The sequence below is a fragment of the Pectinophora gossypiella genome, chromosome 4 (assembly GCF_024362695.1).
Source record: "Pectinophora gossypiella chromosome 4, ilPecGoss1.1, whole genome shotgun sequence".
Taxonomy (NCBI): Eukaryota; Metazoa; Arthropoda; class Insecta; order Lepidoptera; family Gelechiidae; genus Pectinophora; species Pectinophora gossypiella.
Window position 1 is genome coordinate 794,485 of NC_065407.1, and position 18,687 is coordinate 813,171.

The 18,687-nt window shown below is 36.9% G+C and overlaps 6 protein-coding genes across 7 annotated transcripts; 4 read left to right on the forward strand and 2 right to left on the reverse strand.

The window, feature by feature from the left end:
- Positions 1-212: 212 nt before the first annotated feature.
- Positions 213-1,860, forward strand: LOC126366117 (28S ribosomal protein S27, mitochondrial). The gene is made up of 2 exons (XM_050009055.1): positions 213-1,378; positions 1,469-1,860. The coding sequence occupies exons 1-2, from the start codon at positions 326-328 to the stop codon at positions 1,739-1,741; spliced, it is 1,326 nt and encodes a 441-aa protein (XP_049865012.1). The 5' UTR covers positions 213-325; the 3' UTR covers positions 1,742-1,860.
- Positions 1,861-1,964: 104 nt separating this feature from the next.
- LOC126366115 (coiled-coil domain-containing protein 22) lies at positions 1,965-4,500 on the reverse strand. Of its 2 annotated transcripts, none has more exons than XM_050009053.1 (8): positions 4,307-4,500; positions 4,024-4,195; positions 3,687-3,951; positions 3,246-3,493; positions 2,950-3,168; positions 2,736-2,875; positions 2,500-2,665; positions 1,965-2,192 (listed from the first exon to the last, which is right to left on the reverse strand). In XM_050009053.1, the coding sequence occupies exons 1-8, from the start codon at positions 4,354-4,356 to the stop codon at positions 1,965-1,967; spliced, it is 1,488 nt and encodes a 495-aa protein (XP_049865010.1). In that variant the 5' UTR covers positions 4,357-4,500. The 2 variants fall into 2 exon arrangements, with proteins under 2 accessions (XP_049865010.1, XP_049865009.1); XM_050009052.1 differs by having other exon boundaries at positions 3,246-3,523; positions 4,307-4,499.
- A 275-nt stretch (positions 4,501-4,775) lies between these two features.
- On the forward strand, positions 4,776-6,588 carry LOC126366116 (DEAD-box helicase Dbp80). The gene is made up of 2 exons (XM_050009054.1): positions 4,776-4,910; positions 5,085-6,588. The coding sequence occupies exon 2, from the start codon at positions 5,092-5,094 to the stop codon at positions 6,490-6,492; it is 1,401 nt and encodes a 466-aa protein (XP_049865011.1). The 5' UTR covers positions 4,776-4,910; positions 5,085-5,091; the 3' UTR covers positions 6,493-6,588.
- On the reverse strand, positions 6,573-7,918 carry LOC126366137 (ER membrane protein complex subunit 10). The gene is made up of 5 exons (XM_050009081.1): positions 7,665-7,918; positions 7,425-7,592; positions 7,003-7,271; positions 6,818-6,914; positions 6,573-6,733 (listed from the first exon to the last, which is right to left on the reverse strand). Exons 1-5 carry the CDS (start codon positions 7,713-7,715, stop codon positions 6,650-6,652), a joined length of 669 nt encoding a protein of 222 aa, XP_049865038.1. The 5' UTR covers positions 7,716-7,918; the 3' UTR covers positions 6,573-6,649.
- A 3,258-nt stretch (positions 7,919-11,176) lies between these two features.
- On the forward strand, positions 11,177-14,554 carry LOC126366119 (uncharacterized oxidoreductase YrbE-like). Its single transcript, XM_050009062.1, has 6 exons — positions 11,177-11,393; positions 11,769-12,020; positions 12,119-12,426; positions 12,707-12,946; positions 13,122-13,277; positions 14,337-14,554. Exons 1-6 carry the CDS (start codon positions 11,314-11,316, stop codon positions 14,474-14,476), a joined length of 1,176 nt encoding a protein of 391 aa, XP_049865019.1. The 5' UTR covers positions 11,177-11,313; the 3' UTR covers positions 14,477-14,554.
- A 139-nt stretch (positions 14,555-14,693) lies between these two features.
- LOC126366120 (uncharacterized oxidoreductase YrbE-like) lies at positions 14,694-18,460 on the forward strand. The gene is made up of 7 exons (XM_050009063.1): positions 14,694-15,966; positions 16,115-16,196; positions 16,703-16,954; positions 17,028-17,335; positions 17,594-17,833; positions 17,907-18,062; positions 18,269-18,460. Exons 2-7 carry the CDS (start codon positions 16,117-16,119, stop codon positions 18,406-18,408), a joined length of 1,176 nt encoding a protein of 391 aa, XP_049865020.1. The 5' UTR covers positions 14,694-15,966; positions 16,115-16,116; the 3' UTR covers positions 18,409-18,460.
- Positions 18,461-18,687: the final 227 nt, after the last annotated feature.

Below are 18,687 nucleotides of genomic sequence, written 5' to 3' on the forward strand. Positions count from 1 at the left end.
GCAGAATTTACAGTTTTTATCAAATGGGAATACGATGATAATTTTCGGAATTAGAAAATAAAAGTTTTTTTTTATTTCGCAATCGACGTCAAGACTTGACACGAGGCTCTTTGGGCTGATGGTCATTGCCTCCCTATTAGTAAAAAAAACTGTCAAATCTTGTACTGAAGACTAGGCAGCATGGCCTCACGACTTTATCCATCTCTTATATGGGCAAAAGGAAAAAAAATGTCAGTGTCAAACAAACAACTCGCCTAACCTAAAAGTTGTAGGCAAAAACTTGAAATAATTACTTTGAAGTTGCTTTAAAATCTATTTAATCAAGATGTTGCGTAGTTTACGCAAAATTCCTTCAAGAAAAAGTATTTCATCATTATATTTGCAAAGAAAAACATTTTTGACCAATGATTATAAATGTACTGAAGCTTGGAATTCACAAATCTCGTCTCCAATTCTTACTAAAGTAAATATTCATGATTTTTACAATATATTAGATCAGAATTTCACATCTAAAGGTGTAATAAGTGCGATAGACGTGGATATTTTTGCGAATGCAATCAAGGATCCAGTTTATCTTGAGGAACTTAAAGATCTGCTTCACAAATTGAGACTCTCGGCAGACACTGGGAATACGTTAGAGTCTACCCATCACGCGACCATTCGAAACTTTATTGAATTTGGACATATACCGGAGTTGATAGACATACTCAAAGACCCACTGAACTTTGGTGTGTTTCTGGATAACTATTCAGCAAACATACTGTTAGACAAGCTAATTACTTCGGCAGATTATGAGGCGGCTGCAAAGGTAGCTTCTTTAATTATGTTGCAAGAGGATTTCACAAATGATATAACATGTTCCTTGTGTCAGTATGCATGCTACAAGTACATCACAAATTTTACGCCACCTGAACCACCCGCTGTAGAAGAGAAGAATGAAAAAAACAAAAAAGTAGAAGAAGTGAAGATAAGAATAAAGTTTTTAAGAAACCCTTATTTTGATGACCATTTTGATATAAAAGACACTCTGTTGTCAGCTGGCAAAACATTGGCCTGGATTTCTGAAAGAAGCAATGATACTGTTAATAATAACTTACAAATAATAGGATGGTTGGTTTATCAGAAATATGATAAATTGAAAAGTGCATGTAAACATATAGCTGAAACTGGATCACCTAAAATATTTACAGAAACTATTGATTTAATTAAAAAGGAATGTCAAAATGGGGAAGGAGAAACTAAAGAAACATTAGAAAAGTGTGTTTCCATGTTGGATGCACTTGGAACAGCAGAAACTCCCTTAGAAGAATCACTTAAAATTACCATTGAAAATGCAATTAACAAAGCTCAAAATAATGATATCTCACAGCAAAAAGAGGTAATTTCACCTTCCTTTGTATTTTTTATTTATTAATATTAGAATAATAATAATACATGTCAATTACATAAATGAACAATTTATTTACAGTTATTCAAGTCATGGATCAAAATCAGAGAAGAAAAACTTGAGGAGCAAACAAAGCGTCTAGACAGAGCAAAACGCACACAGTTAATTGAAGAGAAGCAGAAACTACTTGAAGAGGAAGAGCAGAGGCTGTGGTTCTTTGAAAAAGAAGAGGCCATTGACCTACAAATAGAGGAAAAAGAAAAACTTGTGGAAGCCCCTTCAGGAAAGACAAAGTCATCTAAATTATCAGATGAGGAATATGTTCCTCCAGAAATTTTGCCTAAACGCCGATAACTTGTATCTGTACAATGTTTTAGTAAATTAGATACTAATTAATAAATAATAAAGATTTTTATTTTCATTATTTATTATATTAATAGGTATATGTATAACAATTATTATGAGTAATTAAGAGTAATTTACAGATTATTTCATATATGAGTATGTCACATACCACTATACCAGCAACACAAAGGTGGTACTGGTGTCAAAAATTGACATTGTTGTGTAATGGTGATTAAACATGATTTGACTCTTTGAGCATCTGAGCGAGGTCAACTTGCACCCTTTTCAATGTGTCCTCTGTCCTCTTAGCTGTCTCAGCCTTGATGTTATCTTCTAAGTCCACAATATCTCTGGCCAGAGTCCCCGTGTCATTAACCAAAGAGACAATAGTGTTACATTCTGAGTGTAACAGTGCAAGCAGTTTGTATGCTTTTTTAGCCTGGTCATCTTTCTTTGCGTCCTGGAATTAGTTCAGAATTTTAAAATTAATTTAGTAATCAACAGCTATAAGTAACTAGAAGACTGTGTGCTTGAGCTGAGACTAACTTGAAATCTAGTATATATTATAGCAGTGTAAAGCATCTCTTAGATAAGGATGCTGTATTTCTAACCAACTTCAGAAAAAGAAGAAGACCCTATTGCCTATGCTGTCTGACAGTCCTGACTTCCAGGGACTGTATCTAATGAATGATAATAGATAGCCAGTTTATTTATTTCAAGATTATGTGTTATTACGGCAGATTTACGTTGTTATTATATATACATACCTTGAACAGAGTTTCATCAGCTATAGAAAAACATCTGTCTAATTGGCCTTCAAGGGTGTTGATCTCTTTTTGTAGCTGCCTTGTGTCTTCTAGAATCTTTTGTATTTCTAAATTTTGTTTATCAACATTAGAAATTATTTCCATTATTCTTTTTGTGTAGATTGACCTAAGAAATGAAATGTTTTTATTGACACAAATATTAAAACACAGAGCTATGTATATTTGTTTGCACAAACCTTTTATTCCCGCCTTTCATTTTATCATAATTACTTTTAAGTTGATCTCTCATTTCTTCTTTCTTTTCATATTCTTCTTTCATTGATTTAGCATTTTCCTTTAAGTTTATTAATATTTTTTTACACTTAGTTCTTTCAGACTGAAAAAATAAAGATTTTAAATTTTCGATTTAAAATATAATTTATCTAATTACCCATTACATTTAATACAAACCTCAGTAAGGGATAAACTATTCTTTAGCTTGTCAATATCTACTTTGAGAGATAGGTTTCTAGAAGTTAGTTCTTCACTCTTTCTATGTAGAAGATTGATGCTTCCTTGAACCTTGTCCAATATATTTTCACCTGATTCAAATTCTGTAATTCCAATACTATTCAAAATATTTTGAACATTCATCAAATCTGCTTCTGCCCTTTCACATGACTTCTGAGCCTAAGGAAAACAATCATACATATTGTTAAAAAGGTATTTAAAAGAGGTCTAGTGAATTTATATTTTAGATGTTTTACCTGTGAATATTCAACTTCCATAACATTTCTTTCACTTTCTAAAGTATCCAACTTCTGTCTTAAAATTATTGCAGTTTCTTTCAATTCTTTGAGACTCTTATTGATTTCAATTTTCACATCCTCTACTGCTGTTGGTTGATCATCATTAACCATAACTTTTTCCCCATCAGTTGTTGATTGCAGAGAGCTTGATGTCTTTACATCCTTTATCTTTTGCAACTTTTGTATAATTTCTTCATCTGTGAGTCCTATTGTGTTTACAGTATGTAAATTGAAATCTGTGAAGTTATTGTGTAACTTATTGAAGGCAAACACTATGAATGAATATTAAATAAAAAGGTAAGCATGGTATGACCCCACACCACTTGTAGGGTCATGCATGCTTGCATGCTTGTGTAGCCTCATATGAATCAGTACTTCCATGAAGTTAAGAATTAATACCTTTGGGATCCTTAAAATCTCCAGCAGTTTTTATGTAGGGTTGTCCACAACATGGTGGAATCCATATGGAGTTTAATTCTTCCGCAATTTTTGAACTTATATTTTGCATAAGCAGAGATTTTTTATTAGTGGGCTCTTTCTTGACAGTGGTATGCTTCCCTTCTGAAGGCAATCTTTCGATAAGGAACATAAAGACTTGTCGCAATTCAGCTTCATTGTAGTATAAAAATGTTTGATATCCAACATCATTTTTGTATCCCAAATCCTATGGAGAAAAGAAGAGAGTTTGTATGTTATGTTTATAATATTCTAAGCAAGTGTCTATGTGTTGACATACCTTACAAATGGAAGCTATCTGAGCTGCCACTTCAATCCTATGTGATATCCCGGAAGGCAACTTGGTAGGTACTTTTAATGATGGATTGATGGTAATGAGACATTTGGACGTAGCCTCGGTTATTGTCTCAACTGGCAATTCACAAATGCTTTTAATTTCGTCGCTGATATCGCTGTAATTTAATTTAACACCCATTATAAATAATAATTCTGTATACTTCTATAATATAATAACCAAGTATAACTTAGCATAACAAACACTGTACTGTATAGTACCTACTTACATGTTTAATTGCCGAAGGAAGTGTAAAATTATAGAATCCACTTCTTCCATTTTTGGTAATAATCCTATATACCTAAATACTCTTTATTCAAATAATAAAAGCACTTTTTTATTTATTTCTCATTTAACACACTTTCAAAGCAAAAATCAATTTGTTTTTTAAACAATATGAGTGAATGAATGAATGAACGGCCGGGTGGAATGTCACTTGTGTCCATTTATTTTTTAAATTCTTTACGACGGAAATGCAAAGAGCCTGTGGGCATTCTTACAGTTTTACTTATTATTTTTTTCAAATAACGATTTAGTAACTCTACTGAGTTATGGAAGACCAACGAAATTAGGTACTATGATACGTATACACCAGCCGCTAACGCCGAGCTGTGGCCATTGTTAGTAAGAAACATTAATAAAATACTAACAAACAGTATTTCCATGAAACAGCCGTACTCTTTTCACTGTACCATTAATTTCATTCATTCCGTGGAGGGAAAAAAAATGTTTCTTTTATTTCCATCTCATTTCGTTCTTCGTTCATTTGTTGCTTGAAACCGCGTTATTTGGTGATTTAATTTGTATTTATTTGAGAACTACCACTTTTTCACGTAAGTTAAAGTTTTTATTTTGTTTACTTTTATTAGTGAAATGTTACAAGTTTACAACTATCACATTTTCTCTGTAAGATTTTTGTAGTCAAGTAAAAACATGTAAGTACTTATGGAATGTCAAGACGAAAGAAAACTTGTTCACATTTAATTGTAATAATTGATAATTTTCAGGACGAAAATGGCGAATCAATGGGGACAGAAAGCTGAGGAATTAGAAATATCAAATAAAGTTGCAGGGCTAGGATTGAATAAGAAACCTCTCAACCAGACTACAGACTCTGATGAAGCTGCCGACGCCGCTAACCCTGCTGAGGCTTCATTATTGATGAAAATAATCAGGCAGGGCCTGGTAGAGTCGAAATTAGATATTGAAATTCAGAGGAAAGATCCCAATTCACCACTATATTCCGTAAAGACATTTGAAGCTCTGCACTTGAAACCTAATCTTCGGAAAGGTGTTTATGCAATGGGCTTTAATGCTCCGTCCAAAATTCAAGAAACTGCTTTGCCAACTCTTTTAGCGGATCCTCCCCAAAATATGATTGCACAGTCTCAGTCAGGGACTGGTAAAACAGCTGCATTTGTTTTAGCTATGCTGAGCAGGGTAGATCCCACCAAGAACTATCCACAAGTGTTGTGCCTGAGTCCTACATATGAGCTTGCCATTCAAACTGGAGAAGTTGCTGCTAAAATGGCCCAGTTTTGTCCTGAGATTAAATTGAAATATGCTGTCAGAGGAGAGGAAGTACCTAGAGGTACCAAGATTACTGATCACATCATCATTGGCACTCCTGGCAAGATGTTGGATTGGGGTGTCAAGTTCGGGATGTTTGACTTGAGTAAGATTAGAGTGTTTGTATTGGATGAAGCAGATGTGATGATTGACCGGCAAGGTCACCAGGACCAATGCATTCGGATTCATAAATGTTTGCCTCCAACATGCCAGATGATGTTTTTCTCTGCAACATATGACAGTGCTGTGATGGAATTTGCTGAAATCATTGTGCCTAATCCTATCATAATAAGATTACTGCGTGAGGAGGAGTCGTTAGATAACATAAAACAGTACTATGTCAAGTGTAAGAATGCAGAAGACAAATACAAAGCTATTTGTAACATTTATGGGGTGATTACAATTGGACAAGCGATCATATTTTGTCACACCAGGAAAACTGCGAGCTGGCTATCAGAGAAGATGTCCAAAGATGGGCATTCTGTAGCGGTGCTTTCTGGTGACCTGACTGTGGAACAGAGGATAGCTGTCCTCGACCGCTTCAGGGCAGGTCTGGAGAAAGTTTTGATCACCACTAATGTGCTGTCTCGTGGTATTGATGTGGAACAAGTGACACTGGTTGTTAACTTTGATATGCCAATGGACATGGACAAGAAGGCTGACTGTGAGACATACTTGCATAGGATTGGGCGTACAGGACGGTTTGGTAAAGCAGGTATTGCAATAAACTTGATTGACTCCCCATTGGCAATGCAAATCTGTAATGACATTGAAGCCCACTTTGGAAAGAAGATCAATTTGCTTGATATTGAAGATGCAGAGGAAATTGAGAAAATTGGGGCATGAGTTGGACTCTCTTATATGTATTGCTATCTTATTAATTAATCTTTAAGCTTAAAAATTCTGTATGCACACATTACAATAAGTAAATTGTTAAACAAATTGTTTTTTATTTTTAACCAAACCATACTACAAGGAAATAAATAATAAATATTTGGTATTATTAACGTGCAGCTTGAGCTGGGGGCTCTGGATTTGTGGCTCCTGATATCATCACGAAGATGGCAATGGGGACAATGTACATCCACTGAAACAGAGGACAAATGAATAGTCATCATGAAAAACACCAATATGGAATGTTTAAAATGTATCTGTATAACTTGCTACTTACATATTTAGCTAAAAATGATCTGTTATCCTTCAGTTCCCCTTTTTCCCTGGCTTCCCGTTCTCTCTCCAACTTCTGTATGTAGGAAGCCGTATCTGGTCTAGAATAAAAAGTATGTTAGTTAGTTACTAGTAGAAATTTTAGTTAACTGAAATATTCATTTGCAAACTTGAGAATAGCATACTTACACAGGGGCTTGCTCCACATAGCGAAGGAAGAAGTTAGAGTTGATGCTGTATCCCTCCTTATCTTGTACAAGTGGCTGTGACTTGTTTGTGACTTGGAAGCTTACAGCTATGACAGCTCCATTAGGCAGGACCCAAGCATTGATCATGTCTGATAATCCATTGTCTAGGAATGCTTGAGCTTTCATTGATGATAGGAATTCTGCTTCTTTAATATCTGCAGATGTGACAACAGTTCTGATGGTATAAAATCCATCAACATCGGCTAATTCCTAAAAGCATAAATTTTATGGTACACAAAATTCACATATAAGGTAAAATTATGTAAAAATATAACTGGAAGTTGTCCAGTAACAGGATATAATATAAGGCTATTTATGTCGTGCTATAGGGGAAACATGAGTCAATTAATGATTAAAGCTTACTTTTAGTTCCTGGATGTGTTTGTTGTTGAAGTGCGTCTGATCTATGACTGCAGTGCCTGCTCTAATGCTCTTTAGCGAGATATTCCCACGGGGGCAGTACTTGTTCCCATTACAATTGAGCGAATGTTCTATCCTTATATTTAGCCAGCCGTCGTAATCAATGCAAGTCTGGAAAATTTTAAGCATTAGAATATCGTTACAGGCATATAAAGTAACAGTATTGCTTAGGAATCTATTTACCGTGGACTGAAGTAACCTAACTAAATAGATAAGTGTAAAATAGAGCTTCATTTTATCTTAAATATCGTCGTTTATCGACTACAAATGTAAGCTCAGTGTATTTTTTTTCTATTATGTGTATTTTAATAACTATCACTCCTTGTACGACTAGCTATTAACTTGTAATTTCAGTTCAAAATGTTCAAATCTAAATTCAGTAAATTCAAGAATCCAATCAAATACCATTCGACGATCAATAAACACGATGACAGTGACAGTGAGCTAACTTGACATTTCGTTTTACGTTTAAAAAGCAGACTGAGCATAATTTGTCTGTAAGAATACCCATTCAGCCTTATCTGATGTATATTTTTTACCATTCGTTAGGATACAAGGACCAAGTATTAGAACTTGGTCTTTGTAAGGATACATAGAGCAACACGGACCTCCGTGGACCGGATTGGAACGAGCTTGTATGTTCATTAAATACTGACATACCTAAATAATATGTTCCCTTCGCAGGTACAATTATAATATTAGCCGCAACCTCAGAATTCTTTAATCTGAGGGATCAATCAGCGTGGTCAATCAGGTAAAGAAAACATCGCAAAGAAGCCCAAAATGTCGGAATAAAATTGATAAAATAGCATTTAGAAGACCAGTTAGTCTGACCAAAGCATCGGTTTAGATACCTAACTGATCCTGTCAATCGGGATAAACATTACGGACGTGAATGACGGGGACCAGCATCGTCTATTGGTTAAGATTATTTTTTTAAATTAATTTGTAAACCAGGTAGGTATTTGTAACGTGCCTTCCGAAGCACGGAATCATCTTACTTTTTTGATTCAAGCCTGCAATGTTCTTGCCAAACAAAGGACAGTCTCACAAAGTGATTTCATTAAGCCTTTGGTCTCGGCTACTAGCCGTAAAAACATTTCTAACGACCGCAACAGTGGGACGTATATCAGCGATTTATGTTATGTTAGGTATTTATAAGTACAAATGATTGCCTTTGGTTTTGGTTTCATGCAAGACCATTAACCCGGTCCCAGGGGGACAGTAATTTCCTTTACCCTCCGCTGGTGCAATTCCTGTTCGGCGCGTCTTTGCCGCGGAGATCTCTTACTTCGGCAGGCCGGAGTGAGATGGTGGCTGAATTCGGATAGGGACCCAGACCTACGGGGTGTAACGTAGAACCCTTGCTCAGGGGTACGGGTCAAGACCCCGACGGTTGCAGAAGCGGAGATCGGAGTCATCGGTACGGCAATGCAGTACGGAAGAGGCGAGTCACAGGGACTGTAACCTGGAACCCAACAGAGGGCAGCAGTAACTGTCAGTACTATGCAGAGGCGGAGAACAGGAGTCCTAGTACGGCTTTGAAATATACTTTTCTGAGCGCCATCTCACTCGCATCAGACAGAGTACTGCTGGGCGAAACGCAAGAGGAAAGAAACCACTGCTCTATTTTTCCCTAAAAAGTAGCATGGAGAATGCTACACCGACAAGAGCGTGGCTCTTAAATTAGTGATGATGATGATTATACCCCAAGGTCGGAAATAGACGAAAGGTCAGATCAAGCTAGTTATCTATGTCTATTAATTTAATAAACAAATAATAACCTGTTTACTAATCTGTTCTGGTAGTTTTGTCTCCTTCCGTTATCAACGATAAATGTTTAATTTAATTCCAGTATGTTATATTATATTCCAGTATATAGAAATACATTGACGTAATCCTCTCTGATTGTGGCTACGGGCTTGAACAGAGCTAGTTTGACCCGCCACCACGCTAGGGATGAAAGAGTTTGTTTCATTAGCACAACCCGCGGCCAGCTCGTGCCAATCTAAGTTCTTAATTCCAGACGCGACACGCACACGTGGGATTACAACCTCGTACTTATTGTGTTTCACTGTAAATATTTTCCTTCACAAATGTATAAGTAGGTAAGTACCTAACCAAGCGATCGGTATTTGATCGTAGAATTATTTTTTTGTGCTATGTCGCGTTTTTATTTAGAGTTTAGAGTGGCGAGCGAAAACAATTAAGAAAAATCTATAATAGGTGAAAACACTAACACTGAGGGCCCAAGTGAAAAATTACGGAAAATTATATATGTATCTAGCTCTGTTTCATTTGGATGCGTTTCGCCAGCCAGACTCTAATTTAATAGGAAAACACTTATAGAGACATTTGAAAAACAAAACCTTATCTAAACAAAAACTTAGATCGAATTCACCAAGGATCCCATCATGATGGAAGGACACAATCCCTCGAGTCAATTTTTGCATAGGAAGCTAAGTAGCTGAATGCGTTCTGTCGTTTGTCTCTTCTAGCCTATATGCATCGATGCAAATAGTACGTAGGTAAGTCAATTATAGATATTACGTAAAATCAAAGTTTATAAAATAATACTGTTCTATACTACCTAAGTCAAGATCAGAAGTTATGAGATAACGCTCAACATCCTAATTAGTACTAAGTCGTAGGCGACATACCGTCCGTAGGTATACTGTATGGTCCGTAGGTATGTTACTGATATTAATAAGACGATTTAAACACATATTTGCAATTTAAGTTCACACCAGTAAAGTTCCCGAGAAATGCGTTTCGGAGACATGTAACCTAATTACCATAATGTAATGGAATGTTTTGTAGGTAATTGGGATAGTTTTTCATTCGTCAGACAGGCAGACGTTTTTGTAAAAAGTTCAGACCTATCAAATCTTAAAGTTAGGTAAGCGGACTTCTAATGAAAAATTATAAAAATATTATATTTTTATTGTGCTTTGAGGATTTTAGTACAATTTGGTAAGTACTCCATCTAGAGCTGTGCAGGGGGGAGATCTTCCGAAAATAAAAACTTGCAACGGTCGACGTTTTTTGGAACAAGTAAATTCCCTAATTCGCGCGTCAACTCCCGGAATTCATGCACTCTGTTATGTAGATAACAGATTTATAACAGACAACAGACTTATTTACCACCTTGTTGTAGAACAAGGTGTTCTACTTCAACTTTATGTTCTTTTGGAGATATAGGCGTGATGCTATTTTACCTATGTTATAATTGGTGATTTTTTGTTAGTGTATGTATAAATATGTATGCTCGTGCACACTACACGCTCGTTAATCTTTCACTCGCACAAGCCTACTGGAAGAAATTTCTGTTAGAAATAAGTTGTGCCTTTTGCTCTCTTCATGTTGTTATATTGTGTTATCCTGTGTAGAATAAATTATTAAAATAAATAAATAACTGTAGGTAAATGTAAAAGTATAAAATTTGCAATCATACAAACATTTAAAACTTCATTCTTAGCGTCTTGCCTTGATGCACTCTAATCCAGTGTCTTAGAATTGTTTTATTTTTCTTTTTAATGGCACATCGTTAAACGGACGCGAAGTGTTATCAGTATTTTATGGTTTATTCCATGGTTTTGCAAATACCACTGTAAGAGTGCACAGTTCATAGTGGCCAGCACTGTATTATCACTTGTTTACATCATTGGGTGCGATATAAACTGGGAACTGAGAGTGATCTTCACTTGACTTTATCTATTGCGGCTGCACATAGTGCTCATACCTTCATACTTACTTTATATCTAAGTAACCCCATAAAAAAAGGTCTATCTGGTTAATCTTGATTCCTGGCTGAACTTTTTTTCTCTTCAGTATGGCTACAAAAAAATTCGCCGGCCCATCTCCCTACCATCTGAAACCATCGTACCCTGAGCAAGATTATCACTATACTGAGTAAGTATTTATTTATTTTTTATTTCTTAATCTAGGATTGATAATGTGGAGGAAGCAAGAGAAGTGTGTCAGGATCGAAACAAATGGAATTCTATGGTCTCTGCTTATGTGTATGCATGCATTAATCGTGGCCACTTTTGACATTTTACCTCGGTAACGGAAATAAGATTACTGCTGGAAATATTATCGTACAAAACCGATAAATACGAAAAGCATATTCTTTATTATTCTCTGATAAATTATGTACAGGCCTCTAATTCTTCTTTTCATTGTTCGCGGGTGTGTAATTCGGCGAGCCCGTACGGTAAGCGTCTAACACTTTCAGGGATTGTAGTATGTTTATTTTAAAATGAAAAAGAAAATGTTTCCTTTTAGGTATATAAATAATGTAACAACTAACCATAAAACGAAGACTCATCACAAACCGGTGGTGGGCGCCATGTTCGGTCTAGGCCGCGCCGGCTCCATCCACCTGGCCTCCATCATCAACAACCCTCGCATAATGCTGAAGTATATCATCGACGATCAAACGTCCAAGTTCACAGACTTGAAGAAGTACTGGAATTTATCCGATGACGTCATCTTCCTCACTTCCAAGGAAGCCGACAAAGTATACAAAGATAAAATGTAAGTATTCTTTCCTTTACATCATTGTACGAGTATTCTTTTGTTGCACTTAGGTGTTTTTTAAATTCATTGTGCTGGATGCTGGATATGTGTTGTAGGGTTAATGTAATATTTATTGGATCTCCTACCCACACACACCACGACATCGTAGTGAAGTCTATCGCTGCAAACAAGGACGTCTTTTGTGAGAAACCGATTGCTGAGAATATGGAAGACACAAAGAAATGTTATGAAGCTGCCAAGACCAAAGGCCGAGCGTTGTTTGCCGCGTTCAACCGGCGCTTCGATCCCGCGTACAGGAGCCTGAAGGACCGCGTGAGGAAGGGCGAAGTCGGACACATCCAGATCTTGAAGGTTACTTCCAGAGACTCACCGTTACCCTCTATTGAATACTTAAAGGCGTCGGGTAAGTCTACACAGTTATTTTACCTCTGACAAGATCATAGCGAAAGCGAAGCATTTAAAAATCCGTTCATCGTACTGCACTGTTATTCAGGTCTTTTAAAGCATTAGAATTAAAAACCGATAAAAGTCGACTAAGGGTTACATAAGTGCGATGGATTAGTAAAAGTATTCGTCTTGGACGTCCTAATGCCAAATGTAGGTAGTTCTTTTTATGAAGATTTGTACCTCGCTCTACCCTGACAAGAATCAATTAAAGCTTTTTCATTTCCTTTCTGCCACAGGCGGAATCTTCCACGATTGTTTAGTGCACGATTTCGATATGTCGTGTTGGGTGCTGGGCGAGTTGCCAACGCGCGTGCAGGCGTCGGCGTCTGCGCTTATCCCCGAGATCAAAGCCATCGACGACTTCGACACCGTCGCCTTCCTACTCACCTTTCCCTCCGGTGCCATCGTCCTCGGAGACAATAGCCGCTACTCCGCCTATGGTTACGATCAGAGACTCGAAGTTTTTGGCAATAAAGGTAACGAAAATCGTCATTATAATCGACCTTACAATCCACAAGAGAGGAATAGATGAAGAAAGCATAACAAAATGTTACTGGAACATCGCAATAGAGAATGTGACAGACATTATATGTGATACATTTTATGAACTGATGGTTTAAAATTACCGTTTTAATTTATTGTTTCTGGAAGGAATGCTCAAAGTAGAAAACGAGAAGCCGCGTCCTTCCCTGGAGAGCTACATCGGGCACGAGGGGATCAACACTGCGCCCATCTACTACTCCTTCCCGTCACGTTTTAAAACGGCATACAGAGCGGAGCTGGAGCATTTCCTGGACGTTGTGCAAGGTGAGCACTGTTCCTCTTTCTTAGTCTCTCTTCTTTAGTCTTCTTCAGCTAATAGTTCCGTGCAGGCCCAACATCTATCAACAGTTATTTGGTATTTTGACATTGATACTACTATGATAAAAAGTTACCATTCGCATTAAATACGGTAATCGCACTGTGCAGTCTCATTTTTTTTAATTTTGCACGATCGCACCATAACTTTTTTGTACCTAACCATTACTTAGCAACGACTTTTACGCCTTCTTAAATTAAATCAATCCTGCGGTTTTGTGTGTAAAAGAGAAACTGCAGACCACAGCTGCAGACAGATTCTTATGAACAATGTGGTACTAGTATTTTACCCGACTGCACGAGGTAAAGGAGTGTGCCTCTAATGTTTTCGCAGGTTCTCTATTTTTACGCATAAATTTTTATGTAATAATTTACCTTGGCATAATGTTACTTGTCCTATTATTAGTTACGCATAATATTAATTTGTCATAACTTTTTAAGCATAATTTTGAAACTCATAATTACTATAAGCATAATAATTAATGACAATAATGATATATAAGCATAATTATTATAAGCATAAAAACTATACTCCGAATAAGAAAACTTTTGGCACAACTTTGAACAATTCCGAAACTTACTTTTTCCTTGGCTGCATTTGGTTCATGATTGTGACTTTTTATATTTTTTGACTCTATTTCATGCTGTTGGTCATCATTCAGCATACTTTTCGTGTGTAAGATAAACATGCTGGCGGCGTTGGGGTGGCCCGAGGGCCACCCCCGCCGCACCCTAACCTACTGTTATGCCTTGTAAAAATTATGACAAAACACTATTATTCTAAAAAAGAATTATGGATACCTATTTATATGCGAATCAAATTTATACCAACAAATATTAGTCCAAAAATAAGTTATACTTAACAAACCAGTATTCTTAAATGTTATTATGGGAAAGTACTATTATGCTTAAAAACGTTATGCGAAAAGGATTATGATAATTAAAATTATGACAAAACCATTTATGCATTTTAAGAGAATCCCGTTTTCGCATGCCGTTGTTCGACAGAGGGTGTTCCGATGGAGGTGGGCAGCTGGCAGTGCCTGGCTGTGAGCAAGATAGCGACCGCGGTGGAAGAGAGTGTGCGCACAAGAAAGGCCGTAGACATCGACTGGAGCAAAGATGACATCCCCAATACATACTCCTAAAAAAATATAAAATAATGTATTTTGTCATATTACTTTTTTAAATGTTTTTAATATTTTAAATGTTGAAATAAAAATTAAGTAGGTCGTTTTATTTAAAAAAAGGTTTTGATTATGCGACTTAAAATATTGAGAGATTGTTTTAAAGTACTTACCTACGAATTGTACTTCATAACATAAACATTATCTTCTGGTGATCAAATACTGCCACGACGACGCGTTGTTTCGACCATATACTGATAGAAACGAAAGGATAAAGTGTAATTCAAACTGTATAATATTAGGTGTAGTGTACTTATATAAAACTATTTCTTAGATGGACTGATGAAAGGCGAATGAGTACGCATATCTCTTGCGTGATATAATATAATTCTTTATGTCAAATTAATGCAGCAATGTGAGAGTTCTCTAGTACTACTTACTCGTATATTTAGTATAAATATCAATAGATGATGAGAGTTACAAGAAATAACCTGAAAAATAAATTCTTTATACAAATGTCTGTTTAAATAACGTTCTATTTATAACCTCCTTGGAAGGATGTGCGCCATATAAACTGTCGGCTATTATTCACGTAGGTACTGTTCCGACAACAACTGCGATTTTTACTGTAAACTGCTGAATACATACATACATAGGACCGTATCCCCGATGGGGAAGGGAGAGGTATATATACAGGGTGTTAGTGACATCGTAACGAAAACCTTGAGGGATGATTCAGACTATGATTCTAAGTTAATATCAAATGGAATTTTCCGTCGCAAAATTCCTGATTTTTATTAATTAATTTCAATTCTGTACTTTTGCGATAGAAATTTTCACTTGATATTAGCTCAGAATAATGAGCTGAATCATCCCTCTCAGTATTCGTTACGATGTTACTTACACCCCATACAAGTACGTACAGGTAGCCATACAAGTAGGTAGGGGTGTTAGTGACACCGTAACAAATACTGAGGGGCATGATTCTGACCATGATTCTGAGTTGATATCAAGTTTAATTTCCCGTCGGAAAATTCATGAAAATTGTAGTGAATTTTTATACGTTTGCGACCGAAAATTCCACTTGATATCAACTTAGAATCATGGTCTGAATTATCCCTCAAAGGTTTCATTACGATGTCACTAACACTTTGTATAGAATCTCACTCCACTCACTCCTCGCCAGCTATGTTTAAGTACTATGTAATAGAGGCGAGCCTATTGTCATTAACCGGACACAAACTCTTGGAAATTGTGTACTTAAGTAAGTATATAACCAAACATGAACTCAAACCACAGAATAAATAGTCGAATTCGGTACCATAACTACTATCTAATATTATTGTATAATATCAATTATATGACGTATAAACTTTTAAACAGAGCGATTGCTGTCTTGGTTATCAGTTTTTGACGTTCGCGAATGTAATATAAGCAAGATGTTATTTTTTTTTATTTACTTTGTGCTCGCAGTTAAGTAGAAAGGCACAGATAAAGTAACATAGTTATAGGTAAGTTATTTTTGTGGTTTTTTATTTCGGTACAAAAATAAAAATATTTTTTATAATATTTTTGTTAAAGTGATAATCTGAATACAAAAATACTAGTTTTTGACTCTGATTTTTCTTACGAGTTATAAAGTGGAATTATTTATTTTAGCAATGGCTACCAAGAAGTTTGCCGGTCCTTCCCCCTTCAGTGTGCAGCACTCCTATCCGGAGCAGGATTACCGTCATACTGAGTGAGTTTTTATATAAGTAGATAGGTATATTCGAATCCATTCAAAATTCAAATTCAAAATTCTTTATTCATTTTAATTAGTACTTACACTTTCATAATATTCGTATTTAATGTCAATTAAAAACTCTAGTGCACTCGTCATGATATAGAAACTATTTTTAAGACATTTTTTTGACGTGATTTATCGATTTGTTGCAGATAGTATTAACTACTTGGCCGCAGTTTAAGACTTTACTTGCAAATTATTTTGTCTTACTTATTTAAATAAACATGATGTCACCTTTGTTCACACCCACCTAATTAAATAATAAAACTGAAAAAGAGATCATCGGATTTCGGCCCAGAAGTCAAAGTGCCGGCTCTAAAATTTTGTCTGTCAAACAATAATTATCATTGTACCACCACACCAATATGGTGGTGGTTCTAATTTACCTGACTCTACCTCCTCAGACATTAGAGAATAGGTCAAAGGTTAGCTAAAATAAATGATGTAAATTTTAATTATAGGTATTTGAACAATGTGTCAACTAATCACAAGGTGAAGAGTCAAGCCAAGCCGGCGGTGGGCGCCATGTTCGGTCTAGGTCGCGCTGGCTCCATCCACCTGGCCTCCATCATCAACAACCCTCGCATCGTGCTCAAGTACGTCGTGGACGACCAAACGTCTAAGTTTGCCGACCTGAAGAAGTACTGGAATTTGTCTGACGATGTAGTTTTCCTGACCTCTAAGGAAGCTGACAAAGTTTACAATGATAAAACGTAAGGAACTCTGCTTCTCTTATATTTATTTTTTATACATATTCAGAATACTTATTAAAAAACGTGTTTTAAGGGTCAATGTAATTTTCGTGGGATCTCCAACCCACACACACCACGACATCGTGGTGAAGTCAATCGCTGCTAACAAGGATGTCTTCTGCGAAAAGCCCATCGCTGAGAACATTGAGGATACCAAGAAGTGCTATGAAGCTGCTAAGGCCAAAGGTCGTGCCTTATTTGCCGCGTTCAACCGGCGCTTCGACCCCGCCTACAGGAGCCTGAAAGACCGCGTCAGGAAGGGCGAAGTTGGTCATGTTCAGATCCTTAAAGTGACCGCTAGAGACTCTCCACTGCCCAGCATAGAGTACTTGAAGACATCAGGTACGCTCCCCTTTTACCTACCAGTAATTTTCCGAACAAGTTTTGATAGAAATGGGAATTAAGCCGTCATTATAATGATATCTCTGAAGATTAAGAGCAATTATGGCGACTCGACTAGCTGCGTGGGGTGATAGCGCTTATCTGATTACTTTTATGGCTAACTCTAACAAATTGGCGAAACAAGAATCGAAATCCTGATAACGGGTACCTTTAATATTGTTTCGGGCTTAAAAAGATTTAGGATGCTATTTTCTGCAGGCGGTGTTTTCCATGACTGTTTGGTACATGACATTGACATGTCGTGCTGGGTGCTGGGCGAGCTGCCGATTCGCGTGCAGGCGTCGGCGTCTGCGCTCATCCCCGAGATCAAAGCCATCGACGACTTCGACACCATCGCCTTCCTACTCACCTTCCCCTCCGGTGCCATCGTCCTCGGAGACAACAGCCGCTACTCCGCCTATGGTTACGATCAGAGACTCGAAGTTTTCGGAAACAAGGGTACGACTCACTAATGATTTCTTCTCTTCTCCGTTCGTCCTTTCACTACTTAACAAATGCATACAATTTCTAGGAATGCTCAAGGTGGAAAATGAGAAGCCCACGCACTCTGTCGAGAGCTATATCGGGCACGAGGGTATCAAGACAGCTCCTATCTACTACTCGTTCCCATCACGTTTCAAGGAGGCCTACAAATATGAGCTCGAGCATTTCTTGGATGTCGTGCAGAGTATGTATTGTTAGCCAAGTCTGAATGTTTTTTTTTGTGAATTTGAAAATTATTTTTTTTGTTATAACAAGAGGCTTTATATTTGTGTTGTGTAAGCTTGTCAGTGGAAATTAGGTAGATCATCTAGGTTTATTCCTGGAAAATTAAAATATCTTATATGACAACAGGCTTCCATGATGGTACAAGGAGATGTTTTTGGTTGACAGAGAGTGTCCCGATGGAGGTGGGCAGCTGGCAGTGCCTGGCTGTGAGCAAGATTGCCACGGCTGCGGAGCAGAGCGCGCGCACTGGCCAGGCCGTCGACATCGACTGGAGCAAAGATGACATTCCCGCTATTTATTCTTAAACTGACTCATAGACTATGACAAATATAGGATTAAATTATCGTAAATTGTAAATTTTCTTTTCAAAACCTTCTTTGTAATTTTGTGATCCCATACGAGATTAGAAATGAAATACTTATAAAAGTTACAGAACGCTGGGTGAGGTGTGGGTACCTCTGACTACCTCAATTGGTATATGTCGTGAGCAAGTTATTGTTTATAAAATCACTTTACTGCCTTATGTAACATATTATGGATTCTGGCATCCTTGTGTGGTAGCAATTCTTTCTGAGGAATTCGGG

What these genes read in the sequence shown, in the direction of transcription:
- LOC126366119 (XM_050009062.1), top strand. Translation starts at nt 11,314, where the DNA reads ATGGCTACAAAAAAATTCGCCGGCCCATCTCCCTACCATCTGAAACCA. An exon ending in AAAGTATACAAAGATAAAAT is followed by an intron (nt 12,021 to 12,118) that starts GTAAGTATTCTT and finishes TATGTGTTGTAG; the next exon opens with GGTTAATGTAATATTTATTG. An exon ending in TGAATACTTAAAGGCGTCGG is followed by an intron (nt 12,427 to 12,706) that starts GTAAGTCTACAC and finishes TTTCTGCCACAG; the next exon opens with GCGGAATCTTCCACGATTGT.
- LOC126366116 (XM_050009054.1), top strand. Translation starts at nt 5,092, where the DNA reads ATGGCGAATCAATGGGGACAGAAAGCTGAGGAATTAGAAATATCAAAT.
- LOC126366117 (XM_050009055.1), top strand. Translation starts at nt 326, where the DNA reads ATGTTGCGTAGTTTACGCAAAATTCCTTCAAGAAAAAGTATTTCATCA. An exon ending in ATATCTCACAGCAAAAAGAG is followed by an intron (nt 1,379 to 1,468) that starts GTAATTTCACCT and finishes ATTTATTTACAG; the next exon opens with TTATTCAAGTCATGGATCAA.
- LOC126366120 (XM_050009063.1), top strand. Translation starts at nt 16,117, where the DNA reads ATGGCTACCAAGAAGTTTGCCGGTCCTTCCCCCTTCAGTGTGCAGCAC. An exon ending in CAGGATTACCGTCATACTGA is followed by an intron (nt 16,197 to 16,702) that starts GTGAGTTTTTAT and finishes TTTTAATTATAG; the next exon opens with GTATTTGAACAATGTGTCAA. An exon ending in AAAGTTTACAATGATAAAAC is followed by an intron (nt 16,955 to 17,027) that starts GTAAGGAACTCT and finishes ACGTGTTTTAAG; the next exon opens with GGTCAATGTAATTTTCGTGG.
- LOC126366137 (XM_050009081.1), bottom strand. Translation starts at nt 7,715, where the DNA reads ATGAAGCTCTATTTTACACTTATCTATTTAGTTAGGTTACTTCAGTCC. An exon ending in TTAGGTTACTTCAGTCCACG is followed by an intron (nt 7,593 to 7,664) that starts GTAAATAGATTC and finishes AAAATTTTCCAG; the next exon opens with ACTTGCATTGATTACGACGG. An exon ending in AACACATCCAGGAACTAAAA is followed by an intron (nt 7,272 to 7,424) that starts GTAAGCTTTAAT and finishes TTATGCTTTTAG; the next exon opens with GAATTAGCCGATGTTGATGG.
- LOC126366115 (XM_050009052.1), bottom strand. Translation starts at nt 4,356, where the DNA reads ATGGAAGAAGTGGATTCTATAATTTTACACTTCCTTCGGCAATTAAAC. An exon ending in TTCCTTCGGCAATTAAACAT is followed by an intron (nt 4,196 to 4,306) that starts GTAAGTAGGTAC and finishes ATTAAATTACAG; the next exon opens with CGATATCAGCGACGAAATTA. An exon ending in CTGATGAAACTCTGTTCAAG is followed by an intron (nt 2,193 to 2,499) that starts GTATGTATATAT and finishes AACTAATTCCAG; the next exon opens with GACGCAAAGAAAGATGACCA.